The sequence below is a fragment of the Psammomys obesus genome, unplaced genomic scaffold (assembly GCF_907164565.1).
Source record: "Psammomys obesus unplaced genomic scaffold, mPsaObe1.curated_primary_1811, whole genome shotgun sequence".
In the NCBI taxonomy this organism is placed as follows: Eukaryota; Metazoa; Chordata; class Mammalia; order Rodentia; family Muridae; genus Psammomys; species Psammomys obesus.
The window spans coordinates 23,659,667-23,676,506 of NW_026596034.1; the positions used below are offsets into that span (position 1 = coordinate 23,659,667).

Genomic DNA, 16,840 nt, shown 5'->3' on the forward strand with positions numbered 1-16,840 from the left:
GATGAAAGGTGTATGCCACCACACCCGACTCCATTTTTGTTTTGTTTTTTATAAGAAAATGTTTGAGCCAGGCATGGTGGTGCACACCTGTAATCTCAGCACTTGGGGAGGCAGAGGCAGGCCGATCTCTGTGTCTGACGCCAGCCAGTCTAGGACAGCCAAGGCGACTCAGAGAAATCACTGTCTGAAAAAATTGAAAAAGAAGAAAGAAAAAAGAAAGTCTTTGCACTGGATGTATGGCTCGGGTAGAGTACTAGCCTAGCATTTGTGAGCACCTAGGTTCAGTCTTCAGTACCCAAAAAAGAAAGGAAGGAAAAGTTTTGCCTGTTTTCCTTCATTTTTAAATTATTTCCCCATCTAGTTTTAACTATAGGATTTGATTTTGAATGGTTAATTTATAATGAGCTTATTTGAAATGCCAACTAGTGTTTATGCTGTGTATTTTCTATTTCCAGCTGGAAGGTCATAATGAACCAGTGGTGTTGCAGGTGTTTGTGGGCAATGATTCTGGCCGAGTGAAACCACACGGATTCTATCAGGCCTGTAGAGTAACTGGGAGAAATACAACTCCCTGCAAAGAAGTGGACATTGAAGGTACCACTGTTATAGAGGTCGGCCTTGATCCTAGCAACAACATGACACTGGCGTAAGTACTTAATCCCCCCTTTTTTTTTTTGAGACAAGGTTTTAGTATGTCACTCTGACTAACCTGGAACCCTCTGTGTAGATTAGGGTGGCTTCAAACTCAGAGATCTGCCACCTGAATGCTGGGATTAAAGGTGTGTGCCACTGTGCCTAGCAAATTTTCATTTATTTATTTGTTTGTTTGTGTTTGGTTGTTTTGGTTTTATTTTTCTTTTGGTTATTTGGTTGTTTGTTTGTTTGTTTGTTTTAATAGATAGGATCTTTCTACACAGCCCTGGCTGTCCTGGAACTATTTTGTAGAACAGCTGAGCCTGAGCCCTAGGATGAAGGTGTGCACCACTATGCCTGGCTCTTGGCAAATTTTAAAATAGATTTATTTTATTTGTGAATCCTTGTGTGAGCTTATGTGTATCATGTGTGTGCAGTTGCTCACAGAGATGAGAGGAGGATATTGGATCTCCTGGAACTAGAATGAGCCAACCTATATGGCTGCTAGGAACCCAGCTCAAGTCCTCTGCAAGAGCAGCAAGTGCTCTGAACCTCTGAGCCATCTCTCTTAGCTCTCAAGAATTTTTTTTTTTAAATTATAGATTATACTTTTATGATAATCAGGAAAATATTTTTAGTTCTAGAGAATAGAAGATTTTGAGGGTTGTTTTTTTTTTTTAAGGTTTTGTTTGTTTGTTTTGAAACAATTCTCTGTGTAGCCTTGGCTGCTGTGGAGCTCACTCTAGTAGACCAGGCTGGTCTCAGATTTATAGAGAGCCATCTGTCTTTGCCTCCTAAGTGCTGGAATTAAAGGTGTACCACCACTGCAGATGATTTTTGAAGGCCTTATTAAAGTATTTCAAATAGAACAAGCTGTTATTTAAAAAGGTTTTTATGGGGCTGTAGAGATGGCTAAGCCATTAAAGGCTAAGATCACTCCAAAAAGACAAAGAGGGTTTCTTCAGAATGATGACAGACTAACATTCTATTTTGCTTTCCTAAAGAATTCCTAAGGCAGGGAAATGAAGACCAAGGAGAGTGCTTTTTGGAAGATAACATCAAGACTTACCTATTGAAAATTTTAATATTGATACTGAAAATAAAAATTACACAGCCAGGGGTCTGGGGATGTAGCTCGGTTGGTAAATTCTTGCCTAGCATGCGTAAAGCCCCAGGTTGGTTCCCAGGACACATGACCGGCATAGGGGTGCATGCATGTCTAGCATGCACTCTGAGGTGGAACCAGAGGGCCAGAACTGCAAGGTCATACTTGACTACATAGTAAATTTGGGGCCTTGTTTCCAAAAGAAAACAGAAAAACATATTTTTAAAACCCTAAAATGTACCCTTCAAAAGTTTACCTAAGGGTAGAGCTCTCATGGCTCTTCCAGAAGACTGGGGTTTTAGGTTCTAGTACATAGCACACACAGGACACCTTATAGCTGGCTTTCACGCTGGTTCTAAGAGATTTGATGCCCATCTTTAGCTCCAGACACACATGTGGTACACAAACACATATGCAGGCAAATATATACATTTATTTAATTAATTAATCTGTAATATATTTAAGCACATACAGTTTTTTAAAAGATTTGTTTTATGTTGAGTGCTGTATCTGCATGTATGCCTGCATGCACAGAATGCCTCTTGTAGGCCATTACTTATGTTCATATTTAAAAAATAATATTGTTTCTTTACTGTTTTTTCCAATCTAACTAGAAGACTATTAAGATTAGGGGCTTTGAATATTTAAAATTTATCCTTTGGTATTTTGTGAATTTGGGACCTTATGACTATTACATATTCAAAGAATTAATAAGAATTAGTTTTTCGGTTTGGGTTTTGGTTTTCTTTTAAGACGTGGTTTCTGTGTTTAACTGCCCTGGCTATGCCCTGGTCTACAGAGCTCACTCTGTAGACCATGCTGAACTCACAGAAATCTGCTTGCCCCTGCCTACTGAGTGTTGGGATGAAAGGCCTGCACCACTGCCATCTGGTGGTGACTCAGCCTTTTTAAAAAAGAAACTTGCTTTTAAATATTTCACTATTGCAGGCAGTGGCGGTACATGCCTTTAATCCCAGTACTTGGGAGACAGAGACAGGTGGGTCTCTAATGAGTTTTAGGCCAGGCTGGTCTATAGAGAGAGTTCCAGGACAGACCACACAAATCTTGTTGGGTTGGGGAGGAGTTATGCTATTTATACAACAGCGGAGTCATGTGATCCTTTTTTTTCTGTTTTAGGGTGGATTGTGTAGGAATATTGAAGCTGAGAAATGCTGATGTTGAAGCCAGAATAGGAATTGCTGGTTCTAAGAAAAAGAGCACTCGTGCCAGATTGGTTTTTCGAGTTAACATCACAAGAAAAGATGGCTCCACTCTGACGTTGCAGACACCTTCGTCCCCCATTTTGTGTAGTAAGTAAGAAAGTACGGGGGTGCTGAGTGTGTGAAGAGCTTTTAAGTTCTTTCTATCAGTTTTTCTTAATGTTTTATACTTAAGAGACTGGAGAGATGGCTCAGGGGTTAAGAGTACTTGCTGTCTGCTCTTCCAGAGGTCCTGAGTTCAATTCCCAGCAACCACATGGTGGCTCCTAACCATCTGTAATGAAATCTGGTGCCCTTTTCTGGCGTGCAGACACACATGCAGGCAGAACATTGTATATATAACAAATAAATCTTTAAAAAAAAAAAACAAAACGTTTTATACTCTCAGTTCATGTTGAACTTGAAACGTTTAAAAAACTATAGCCAGGAGAACACAGTGGCCGGTGCTTATGCTCCTAGCCACTTAAGAAGCTGAGGCATGAAGACAACCTGAACACAGAAGTTAAAGTTAAAGTTCAGGCTAGAGAAAAAGCAAATTTCTGTCTCTTTGACAAAAAAAAAAAAAAAAAGGTGTAGTCAGCTAGGTATGGTGACACAGACTATAATCAAGTAAAGCGAAAAGTGGAGGCAAGAACACTGTCTATTCTGATAGACAAGATCTATGTCAGAAAAACAGGCAAAAAATAGTTGTGTCATGTTTTTTAGGCAAAACTAAAGGTGATCTTGAGAAGTAGGGGCAAAAGGATCAGAAGTGAAATGCACATCACCTTGGCTACATAGTGAGGTTAAGAACAGCCTGGGCTACTGGAAATCCATCTCAGAAATAAAGGTATTAAAACACACTGGAAGGTATTTAGCTACTAAGAGTTTCCTAATATCATATGCTAATTTTAAAAGAAGTTTAAGGGCTGGAGGTTAAGAGCACTGGTTGTTCCTCTAGAGGACATAGATTTGATTCCTAGCATCCACAGTGCGGCTCACAACTGTCTTCATTCCAGTCCCAGGGGATCTGATGCTGTATTCCATCTCCATGGACACTGCATATATGTGGTACACAGGCAAAACACATAAAATTAATTTTTAAAAAAATTTAAGTAATTTGAGGGCTGTTAAAATGGCTCAACAAGTAAAAGCACTTTTTGCCAAACCTGATGCTCTGAGATGGATCCCTAAAACCCACATGGCGGAGAGGACTGACTCCCACAAGTATGATACCCACACACTGAGTAAATAAATGTTAATGTAATTAAAAAAAATTTTTTTTCCTTAATTTGAGCTGGAGGTTGTGACACTTAAAGTGGCCCAGATTGGTTTCCCAGCAATGACCCCACAAATAAGTCATTTAAATAGGATACCAGAAGTGAGTGGCCGAGCTCTAAGGCTTCCAAGCATCTTTACCATGAGCTGTTAAAACATTAAAGTAAAACAAGCAGAACTTTGTGAATAATGCCGTGCCATGTTTCTGGTTATAAGTTGTGGTTGTACAGTTCACACAGTGCTTGTGAGTGAGAAATGAGACTTCTGTCTAACTTCAGAAAGAAAACAAGTGAGGGTATGCCTTTTACTATTGTAGACTTTATTACAAGCAGTAAGTGGGACTTTGTTTTTCTTTTTTTTAAAGATCTATTTATTTTCTACTACGTATACATGTTTTGCCTTCCTGGTGCCTGAGGAGGTCAGAAGAGGGTATCAGAGCCCTCAGTCCCCATGTACGGGGAATGAAACCTGGACCTCTGCAAGAGCATCTAGTGCTCTAACTGCTTAGCCATCTCTCCAGCTCCGAGAATTTTTCTCTTTTGGGTTTGTTGTGTGTGTGTGTGGGGGGGGTGTTTGGTTTGGTTTGGTTTTGGTTTTTGAGACAGGGTTTCTCCGTGTAGCCCTGGCTATCCTGGAACTTGTTTTGTAGACCAGGCTGGCCTCAAACTCACAGAGATCCACCTGCCTCTGCTGGGACTAAAGGTGTGTGCCACCACTGCCTAGCTATTTCTGGAGGTTTTTTATTGTGGATTATTTGTATTATTTTTTTGATGAGGGGCTCCTTGATAAGTAGCCTACAATTTAAGGTCATTCTGCCTCAGATTCTATTTATTTATTGTGTGTGAGTGTCTTTGTGGTTGTGGACAAGTGTGCATACAGGTACATGTGCATGTGTACAAATATGTCTTTCTTAGTCACTCTCCACCTTATTTTGAGACTGGCTCTCTCAGAGAACCTGAGATTTGTCTAGACCTGTTGGCCAGTGAGATCCAGGGATCCTCCTTTCTCTGCCCTCCAGCACCAGGCTTCCAGACAAGTGTCGCCACACTGGCTTTTATGTAAGTGCTAAGAATCCAAGCTCAGGCCCTCATACTTGCTTGGCAAGCACCTTACCCACTAAGCCATTTACCCAGCTTTATCTTACTCTGGGATTGAGTGCTCTAAACCAGTGCCTGAATTGGCACTGCTTTTTTATAACTTATATTTGATTTCAAAACAGAAGAAAAATGTTATTCCATTCAGTTGAACATCCTGTTAGCTTATTATAGGTATTATGACCTTGATAGTTCTTCTTGGTCATCCAAAACCTGGTTTGCTTTTTAATTATACTAAAATGTAGTAAAGAAAAAAATTAATAATCAACAAAACAATTTATAAAACTGGGTTCATAATTTCAAGTTGCTTTTTTTTAAAGATTGATTGATTACATAGTGTTCTGCCTGCATGTACACCTGCACGCCAGAAGAGGGCACCAGATCTCATTATAGATGGTTGGGAACTACCATGAGGTTGCTGGGAATTGAACTCAGGACCTTTGGAAGAACAGCCAGTACTCTTAACCTCCGAGCCATCTCTCCAGCCCCTCAAGTTGTTTTTAGGTAAATTGTTTTTAAATGTTAGTGCTCTTTTTATGAAATACTTACATGTGTATATCCACAGCTCAGCCAGCAGGAGTTCCTGAGATCTTAAAGAAAAGCTTGCATAGTTGTTCAGTGAAAGGAGAAGAAGAAGTGTTTTTAATCGGCAAGAACTTTCTAAAAGGGACTAAAGTTATATTCCAGGAAAATGTTTCTGGTAAGTAGGCAGAGAAGAGGTAGAGAGAGTGTTCTATGTTTTACTTGTTACCAAAATACAGTTACAGCTACACAATGGAAAAGTTGAAAAATTTTTAAGTCACTGTTTTTATCTCCATCAGATGAAAACTCTTGGAAATCAGAAGCTGAAATTGATATGGAATTGTTCCATCAGGTATAATTTAAACTTTTAATAATTTTGTTGTTTACTCAGCAATTAATTCATTTTTGTTTGGATAACAACTCAGTTGTTTGAGGTTTCTTCCAGTTCTGAAATTTCATTTATTCTTTCATATAATCAGGGAACTCCACTCTCCATGACTATCAGTAATGTCCTCTAGAGCACCTTTGTCAGTTAGGAACAAGTGGGATCCTTGCAATACCAAGCTCGTAATAGAGAGCCATGGAGACTTTCAGTTAATTTCTTTCTCTTGGAAGGAAAAGTGTACTCTGATCTAAAGCCTGTTTTTTCTGTGGACACTTCAACCCCTTGTCCTAATTTAATTCTTATGTCTCTAGATTCACTACTGTCTGAAGCCTTATTACTCACAGGCTACTTTTGTGCAGTATGAACATGTTTTCGTTTTTGTTGTTGCTGTTTCAGGCAGGGTCTTACTGTGTACATGTTTTAGGTTTTGACACGTGGTTAGTGTGATCTCCTGATTGTGGTATTCTCGCTCCTTCACCCTTCCTCTCTCCCCTTTATCATCCTTTCCATATCCTCTTTTCTCACACCTCTTTCTTTCCTATCTCCTTCCCTTCTATCCATTTGTTTATTCTTTCTTCTCTTCTGAGGAATAGGATGTTACCCAGACACCTCCGCGCCCCCCCCCCCTTTTTTTCTCTTTTCATGCAAGGTCTCATATAGTCCAGGCTGGTTGTAAACTTGTTATGTAACCACAGATGATTGTGAACTTCTGCTGCTGTTTCCCAAGTGCTTCAGTCACAAACTCTTATCACTTTGCCTGGTTTCTGCAGTACTGGGGCTTCATACAGGATAGAGAAGCATACCAATTGAGCTGTGTCCATTCTTTGTATTATTAATTATAATTATATGTCTTGTACTCTGTTAATTATATAATGGATTTCTAATTAATATATTAATAAATTTAATAACAAGTTAATCAAATAATTAGATTTATTATAATACATTTATATTTGTATTCGAGAATATAAGTGATATTTATATGGTATTTAAAATAATGATTTGGTAAGAAAATAGTTACATTTAAAATTTTTACTATTAATAGTAAAAATGTGTGTGTATGTGTAGGCACATATGACATGTAGTATGTGTGTAAGTCAGGACAGATTTATGGACTTGGCTCTCTTCCACTCTGTGATCCAGGTATCAAATCAGGTCATCAGGTTTGTGTGGCAAATGTAGTGTTAGAGGTTGAGTTAAAGGGTTGGGTTTTTTGTTTGTTTGTTTGTTTGTTTGTTTGTTTTACTGTTGTATAGCGGTGTGGAGGTGTGATATGGGTGCATATGAGAGTCAGTGGACAATTCTGGAGTCACTTCTTTCCTTCCACCTTTATGTGGGTTCTAGGATCAAACTAGGTCATCAGGCTTTTTCAACAAGCAGTTTTACCTGGTGTACCATCTCCCCAGCCCAGTCTTGAACTTTTTGCAAGTGAATTTATGAAGAAACTAAATGATAATGTGATTTAGTCATTGGTTCTGTGATTTTGTTTATTTTTAAATTTTTTTTCTAAACAACAGAAAGATGAGTTAAGTGCTTTTCTGGGAAATATTTTCTTTTTTAATTAAATTTTTATTTTTTTAATATTAGTTACAGTTTATTACCTTTGTATCCCAGCTGTATCCTGCTCCTTCATTCCCTCCCAATCTCACCCTCCCTCTCTCGAAACATTTTCTTAGAATAGAATCAGAACTGGTGTCCTAGAGAACTGACTTAAAGCTTTCTTTTTGTTGTTGTTTTGTTTTTTGTTTTTTTGAGACAGAGCTTCTCTGTGTAACAGCGCTGGCTGTGAGTTCCAGGCTGTCCTGGAACTCACTTTGTAGACCAGGCTGATCTCAGAGAGATCCACCTGCCTTTGCTCCCAAGCGCTGAGATTAAAGGCATGTATCGCCACCATTCAGCTTAGAGCTCCTATTAAATGGAAAACAGAAATAAAATATTAGAGAGAGAAAGGGTGTTGAAATTGACCAAGCAGGGACCTTGTGATCTGTTGTAAAACATTTGGGCTTTGCTGGGAACAAAATACTAAGATGAATGACATAGCACATATCAACCTGAACTTTAAATCATCCATTTTTGCATAATGTAGTGGCCCACACCTGTAATTCCGGCATGCAGGAGTGTGAATGAAGCAGAAAGATCTGGAGATTGAGGCAGGTCTGAGCTTCATAGCAAGACCTGCCTCAAAAAATCTAATACATTGTTTTTTTCTAATCAAGCTTTTAAAAACTGTACAGATGATAGTAAATGTACTTAATTTTTTAAGCTTAAACATTGGCTTCCTTTCTGATTTTTATACTTTCCTTAATTAGAACCATCTTATTGTGAAAGTCCCTCCATATCATGACCAACATATAACTTTGCCTGTATCAGTGGGAATATATGTTGTGACCAATGCTGGAAGATCTCATGATGTTCAGCCATTTACTTACACTCCAGACCCAGGTATGTCGAAATGAAAATTTTTGAACTAATATTAATAATTTCTAGTCCCTTAAAAGTTTGAAGTCCATACAAACAAAAAGAAAAAAAATTATAAACATGAATTCCTACTAACTTGATTTGGAGATGCCTGGTTATTTTATAAAAGGATGGCTACCAGACACTACTGTTACTCTGAGAATCATGTCTATCTCTTCTCTAATAATAAAATAGCTAACAGTGCTTGAGCTCAGGTGCACCCGAGTTTGTCACAGGTCACTTTCTAGGGAATGTAACTGTTCATTGAGTGCCTCTTAAATGTAGAAATGTGAAACTCACAGCTGGGAAATTGCTAATACTTTAGTTTGGCTGTTTTATGCTCCCCTCCCACCCCCATCCCTCATCATGTTGGGATTGATTCCAGGGCCTGAAGTATGTTAACCACATGCTTGACCACTACATAACTTGAACTATATACCTTTCGCCCTGGTGTGCATTTTGAAACAGGTGAAAAAGAGAAATTTGCAGTGTTAAGTGATGACACTGAAGTGATCAGACTGATGATAAATGTCTTGGTGGTTTTTTGTTTGTTTGATTGGTTGGTTTGTTTTTGTTTTTGTTTTTGTTTTTGTTTTTGTTTTTGTTTTGAGACAGGGTTTCTCTGTGTAGCCTTGGATGTCCTAGAACTCGCTCTGTAGACCAGACTGGTCTCAAACTCAGAGATCTGATTGCCTCTGCCTTCTAAGTCCTGGGATTAAAGGTGTGTGCCACACTGTCTTACAATAATAAATGTTTTAATTATAATTTTAAGCACTTAATTTAGAAATCAGAACACAAAAGCAACTGAAATGTTTAAAGTTTAGAGATATTTAGCCAAAATGTGACTTCTGAGTTACTTGCCTGTTTTGTTTAGTTGCCTGAAAAATTAAAAAGCCTCCGACAGAAATGGGAAGAACATATTGGAAATGAAAATTACTGGCTCAGTTTTTGCTATAGTTATTATTGGTTCAGTTTGTCTTAATATGAGGGTTATTTCAGAATGAGCAGTTCTGCATCTGCAGTTTATTGATAGTTATTCCCACATACTTTGGGACCCAGTAAGATAGAAGGTGAGGAAAAGTGAGAGAGAAAGAAAGCTGCTGCAACAAAACAACAACCAAAAAAAAACCGAGGGCAGAGCTGAGGAGATGTTCCATCAGTGAAGTGTTTGCCTTGCAAGTTTAGAGACGTGAATTGATCACCAGAGCCCACATCAAAAGTCAGACATGTGTTTGTGACTCCAGCTCTGGGGAGGCAGGTAAAAGTCATTAGGGATTTCCTAGCCTGGGTGTTGGGTCCCCTGGAACTGGAGTTGTAGCCAGGAGGTTGGGAGTGGCCATGTAGAACTGAGTCCCCTATGAGAACAGCAAGTGCTCTTAATCAGTAAGCCATCTCTCCAGCCCCCAATTTTGTCTTTTTATTCATTTAGAAATAATTGTTTTGATGTTGTCATGAGAAATAGTGCATTAAAAGTAAACCAACTCAAATCTCATTTTGGATATGTTTATGAATGTAAAATAATTAAGTTGATGGTCATGACATGCTCACCCCTGCATACTAATTATATGCTTAAAACACTGAAAACCAGGCTGGGTGGTTCCAACTTTGTAATCTCAGCACTCAGAAGCCTAATACGTTAAGATTGCCAGTTTGAAGGCAGCCTGGGCTGTTAGGAATACCTTCTTCAAAACAAAGCAAACAAGCCTTGATAAATAGAAACTAGAATTTGTTTTAGATAAAAGTAACAGGCTGGATTCAGCAAGACTATCATTGGGTAAAGACCTAGGAGCCTGAGTTCAGTTCCTGAGACCCATGTGGTAGAAGAGAACCAGTTCCCACAAGTTGCCCTTTGATCTCCACATATGTGCTGTTGTACATATATATGCATGCACATAAACAAGAAATAAATGTAATTTTATGACCAAAATGCAAATTGGAGATGAAAGGGTTTATTTGTCCTACATTTCCATATTGCTGTTCGTTGTCAAAGGATATCAGGACAGGAACTCAAACAGGACAGGAACCTGGAAGCAGGAGCTGAGGGAGAGGCCATGGAAGGGTGCTGCTTACTGGCTTGCTTCCCCTGGCTTATTCATCCTGCTTTCTTATAGAACCCAGGACCACCAGCCCAGGGATGGAACCATCCATAATGGGCTGGGCCCTCCCCCATTGATCACTAATTAAGAAAATGCCTTACAGCCGGATTTTGTGGAGGCATCTTCTCAATTGAGGTTTCTTCCTTTCAGATAACTCTATTTTGTGTGTCAGGTTGATGTAAGACCAGCCAGCACAGTGGTTAAGAGAACTTGTTACTCTTGCAGAGATCCCAGGTCTAATTCCCAAAACCCACGTGGTGGCTCACACAACTACATTGGTAATCACAGCACTGGGGAAATAGAAGCAAGAAGATCTCTGAGGCTTAGTAGCCAGCTAGTCTAGCAAAATGCATGACTTCTTGGTTGGGCTAGGTCACAGTGGTTTTCAAGCCTTTCTAATGCTGCAACTCTTTAAAACATTGCCTCATGTTTTGGTGACCCCCAACTATAAAATTATTTTGTTGCTACTTCTTAACTGTAATTTTGCTACTGTTATGAATCATAATTAAATATCTGATATGCAGGATATCTTCTATGTAACCCCTGAGGGGTTGCTATCCATGGCTTGTAAAGCACCAGGCCAGAAAACCTTGTCTCAAAAAATAATAATAATAAATAAAAATAATGACCATTTGAAGCAGAACCTACTCATTTTTTGTTTAATATTATCATTTAGAAATGATCTCTGTCTTCAGCTCATTAAATCAAAAGGTGTTACAGAAGATTTAATATAACTAGCTGTAATAGCCCTGCAGTTCTCTGTTAATGGTAGCAAAGATTCTTTCAGAGTTTTACTAAAAGAATAATCATAATGTTATTGACCTAGTATGTTCACTATATGTATTTTAATTTACTTTAAATATTGACAAATGTTTCCAGTTGGTACTTTTAAATAAGTTTATATAAGTAAAGAATACATTTTTATTGCTAGTGCTCTGATGTTGCGTGTCAGATGTCTAATATGTGGTGTCAGTCTTCTATTCATCTCATGTTACCAACATGTTCAGTATTAAAAAGGATTCTTAAAATTTTTTTGTTTTGGTAAGTGATCATGTGTTCTATCTACTTGGAGATGAGATATTTTAGAGGGTAGTCTGTTGTTATAAGAAATTACCTTAACCAGGGATTTTAGTAAACAAGTCAATGATGTGCTGAGAAGTTACTCCAGTTAAAGAGTATTAGAATATGTATTTTACCAAGAAAAATAAATTGAAATAAATGTATGACTTTTATTTTTAATATCAGCAGCTGCTGCTTTGAATGTAAATGTGAAAAAGGAGATATCTAGTCCAGCAAGACCTTGCTCTTTTGAAGAAGCCATGAAAGGTACGAACTTGATTCTTCTCAAAAACTGATTTGGCATCCTATGTGTTTATTAGCAAACCTTAGTGGTTTGTTTTCTCTGATGTACTCTGACACTTAGCAAGGTATTTTTCATGAGCTCAAGACCCATCTATCCTTCATACTAGGACTATCTCAAACAACCCAAGTGCAAAGGAAGCAACAGGCATAAACCAACTTCAGTCTTTTACCATGTGGTAGGGCAGATTATGGTCCACAGTTATACTCTGTGGTGATAGTGCTTTTGTGCCTTTACCTATAAAGGTACAGATTATATAATGTACAGTTCTGTAATTTAGGGCTTTATTTCTATTTTTCTGCCCTTCAATCCATATGGATTAAATAAAATTTCAGAAATTATATATTAGTTTGGGTTTTCAAGGGGCATAATGAACTTGATAAATTTTATCAGTTACAGTGAAAATTTTCAGTACTAAACTGAGCATTATTTATTGAGCATTTACTTGAAGTCTGTGCTGAGCTCTTCATAGGAAAGGAAGCCAAAACGTGAGTAGTTTATATAAGGTCACTTAGCTAGAAATTTTGTTTTAGCTTTATTTTATAGCTATGTGTCAGTCATTGAAATAAATTCACATTCAGCCAGGTGGTGGTGCACACCTTTAATCCCAGCACTCAGGGAGGCAGAGGCAGGTGGATCTCTGTGAGTTCAAGGCCAGCCTGGTCTATAGAGCAAGTTCGAGGATAGTCAGGGATACATTTTGAGACCTTGTCACAAAAAAAAGGGGTTGGGGTGGAGGGAGAATGGAAGGAAGGGAAGAAAGAATGGAAATGCACATTTACTAGATGAATGCTCTAATTACTAAAGAACGTCAGGTATGTTAGTAATCTGTCCTGTTTTTAAGGCAGGATCTCGCTCACTCTGTTAACCAGGTGGCTTAGAACTCCTGGCAATCTTCTGTCTCAGCCTCCAGCATACTGGCATTACAGGTGTGAGCTCTCATGCCTGACTATAGTTATCCCTTAACTCTGTGTTTATAGAGTGTCAGATTCAGTAGAACACAGCCCAATTCTGTGTGAAATTTCATATAAAAGGTAATATGGTCATACATTGAAGGTTACAAAGCCTTTTTTGTTTTGTTTTTAGTGGTAAAAAAAAAAAAAAAAAAAAAAAGAATTAGTTCTTTGAACAAAATCTTAGTAGCCAAGGGCCAGAGAGCTGTCTCAGTAGTTAAGAGCACTGGCTGCTCTTCCAGAGGGCCTGGGTTCAAATCCTGCCGCCCACATGGCAGCTCACGATTGTCTCTGACTCCAACTACAGGGTATCTAATATCCTCACACAAATGCACATTCAGGCAAAACACCAATGAACATAAAATAAAAATAAATAAAACTTTAAAATCTTACTAGCCAAAAAAAAAAAAACTGGATAAGAAATGGACATTCTTTTTCACAATTTAGACTTTATTTTGATAATATTATATCAATTAAAAGTAGGATAAAATAATTTTGTGGTGATATAAATTATATTGAGTTCTAAACTGCTTTACAGGTTTTAACTTTACATTTCTCATCATAAACAAAATAATTTTGTCTTTTTTTCCCCCCTAGAGCTGAGGACCAAACCCACGGCCTTGCATTTGCTAGGCAAGCCCTCTACCACTGAGCTAAATCCCCAACCCCAACAAAATAATTAAGTAGCAATTCCTGATCTATATTAAAAGACAGTAATAGCTTCAGAACTTGGAATTTTCCTTAATAAGTAGCTTATAGATTCCTTGAATCGAAGTCTTAGTATAGTGCCAAAATGCTGTGTGGATATTTAGTCAGCAATACTTTAATGGTGAGTACTGTATGGCATATATGACACTTAAAATTCTGTTGCAGCAATAATCTTATAAGGATTGCAGTAACATTTAGATCTTGATACTCAAAAATAATACTGTGGCTACATATTGAAAGCTCTCTGAAGTAAGCTTTTTCCCACTCTATATGTGTGTGTGTGTTTATGTATCTTTAACACAGAAGTAATATAAGTGTAATACAATAAGTGCATGGTATGCAGTATTAACAAGGTTTCTCACAGGGTGTAGAGAGATGGCTCAGTGGTTAAGAGCATTATCTCTTCTTCCAGAGGTCCTGGGTTCAATTCCCCGCAATCACATGGTGGCTCACAACCGTCTGTACGGGGATCTAATGTCCTTTTTTGGCATGCAAGTGTACATGCAGATAGAGCACTCATACACACACACACACACACACACGTACATACATACATACATAATTTTTTTAGAAGTTTCTTAGAAATAAATTTCTTACTGGGCAGTGGTAGTACATGTCTTTAATCCCAGCACTTGGGAGGCAGAGGCAGGTGGATATCTGAGTTCAAAGCCAGCCTGGTATACAGAGTGAGTTTTAGAACATCCAAGAATACACAGAGAAACCCTGCCTCCAAAAAGAAAGGGAGGAAAGAAAGAAAAAAGAAAGAAATACATTTCGTTATCTATGTGTATGGTGGTTTTGGCTGCATGTACGTCTGTGCATGTGCGTGTGTGTTGCCCGTGGAGGCCAGAAGAGGGCATCCATCCTCTAGGACTGGAGCTACAGCTAGTAATTGGCAGCAGTGTGGCACCAAGTAAATATCAGACCCACATCCTCTGGAGGAGCTGTCAGTGCTCATAACCACCAAGCCGTCTCTCTAGCTACTCCTCAGAACACTTCTAGATGGTGTGCAGTACCTGTGCTAGTGCAGCTAGAGTTAAGTCTAAAAAGATGGTTCAGTTAGTCATGTATAGACCTAGGGATAAAGTACCAATGTAACACTTTTTCCATCTCTGCCTTGTATTTTTCTGTCATCTTTGTTTCACCCTGATTTGTATGTGGTTAATTTAATGAGTTTAAATAACAATTGAGCACATACAATTTTTTCTAACTGGTTGTAATTATGTGGCAAGATTAAGGCTTGAAAGGACCATGAAAGTAATTAGTACACTCTCACTTTGTAGGTGAAAGGCTGGAGATGTAGCCTTAGAGATAGAGTGTTGGCCCTTCATGTACAGGAATTACATATATATGTATGTAACACATATATGTGTATATGTGTGGGATATGTATATGTGTGTGTGTGTGTGTGTGTGTGTGTATACACACACACACACACACACACACATATATATGTACGTGTGTGTGTGTGTGTGTGTGTATTCCAGGCAGGCATGGTGGTGCATGCCTTTAATCCCAGCATTTGAGAGGCAGAGTTAGGCAGGTCTCTAGGACAGCCAGGGATCTATTGAGAGACCCTGTCTCAATCAAACAAACACAAAATCACAAAAATGTCATGCCTTTATATCATTTTTATAGGCAAATAAATCAAGGCTTAGAGAGATTAAGTAAAAATTGTTTGTTGGTCACACAGGTAGTAAATGACAAAAGTTGAAATTTAAAATCTCCCCAGTGTTTTGGTTTGATTTGGGTTGAGTCAGGGTCTCACACTATAACTCAGGCTGGCCTAGAACTGATCACAGTTCCCTGCCTCAGACTCCTAGATGGAATAACAGGCATGAGCTTCTGTTCAGCTACCCCAGAATGTTTTGATAGGATCTTGCTCTGTAACCCTTACTAACCTCAAACTTGTGATCCTTCTGCCCCAGCCCCTCAAGAGCTTAGATTCTAGGCATATGCCACCACATTCAGCTTCCTTGTAAATCTTAAACTCATACTTTAAAATCTTTTTAAATTTATATGTAGGAATATTTTGTCAGATGAAGGGCATCAGACTTGCTGGAACTGGTTAACTTATACTTTAATAAAAATTTATATTTGGGCCTGGGCTTGGTAGTGCACACCTGTAATCCCAGCACTCAGGGAGGCAGAGGCAGACAGATCCCCATGAGTTCGAGGCCAGCCTGGTCTACAAAGTGAGTCCAGGACAGCCAAGAGAACCCCTGTCTCAAAAAAATTTTTTTATTTGGTGTGAGTTCTACTTGGTCACAACATACTTTCAGGAAAATTTGTTTTCCTGAGTTTCTAAAGTTGTTTCATATAAACAAATGTCAATAGCAGTGTTGTTCACAAGTTCAACTCAGTATTGGAGTAATTGTTGTAAATAAGTGAAATGAGTATTGGGCTATATAATATTTATTATTAGCCCTAAGATTATCATGGCGGTATTATTTAGCTCACTATCACAAGTAGTAAGACACAGACACCTGTTAGATTTATAATTGCCTCATTTGCCTTGGGCCAGGCAGATATTCTTACCTATGCTGTCTGCATCACCTCAGCATCCATCTCCCAGCCCCCATTCAATACCATCCTTAATCCTCCTATTTTCCATCCATAATCTTATAAATACTTGCTTTTATTCTTCATCTGGGCCTTTTCATGCCATTACTAAAGTCCTTCCTCCCAGCCCCACATGGTTTCTTCTTCAGGCTAATTCATCATGGCATCCTCCTTCTTCCTCTCCATCTGTTTCCCACGATTCTCTCTGTCCTCAAGAGATTGTGAGGGCCAATAATCAGCATTAGACCAACCTCCAACAAATAATGAAATCTGTATATTTTGTGTATTATTTGGCTTTTCTGAACTGGTTTAAAAAGTATCCCACCAGCCATTAGCATCAGAGACTGTATGTTTCACTTTTTTTTTTTTTTCATTCATCACTGAAATACAATTTTCAGGAAGTGAAGACACTATTTATCCTAATCATCACTGAACCCTCAGAACATAGAATAACGCCTACAATATTATAGAACTCAGTAGTACACATTGAA

The 16,840-nt window shown here is 38.4% G+C and overlaps 1 protein-coding gene across 9 annotated transcripts in view; it reads left to right on the plus strand.

The window, feature by feature from the left end:
* The window catches only part of Nfat5 (nuclear factor of activated T cells 5), a 97,674-nt gene that overhangs the window by 63,381 nt on the left and 17,453 nt on the right, over positions 1–16,840 (plus strand). For 8 of the 9 annotated variants that reach the window (XM_055620841.1, XM_055620834.1, XM_055620838.1 and 5 more), the window contains 6 exons: positions 456–646; positions 2,876–3,048; positions 5,875–6,009; positions 6,131–6,183; positions 8,523–8,655; positions 12,012–12,092. In XM_055620841.1, coding sequence (XP_055476816.1) covers positions 456–646; positions 2,876–3,048; positions 5,875–6,009; positions 6,131–6,183; positions 8,523–8,655; positions 12,012–12,092 — 766 coding nt within the window. The remainder of the gene's footprint in view (positions 1–455; positions 647–2,875; positions 3,049–5,874; positions 6,010–6,130; positions 6,184–8,522; positions 8,656–12,011; positions 12,093–16,840) is intronic. The other variant, XM_055620835.1, reaches the window with a different exon arrangement.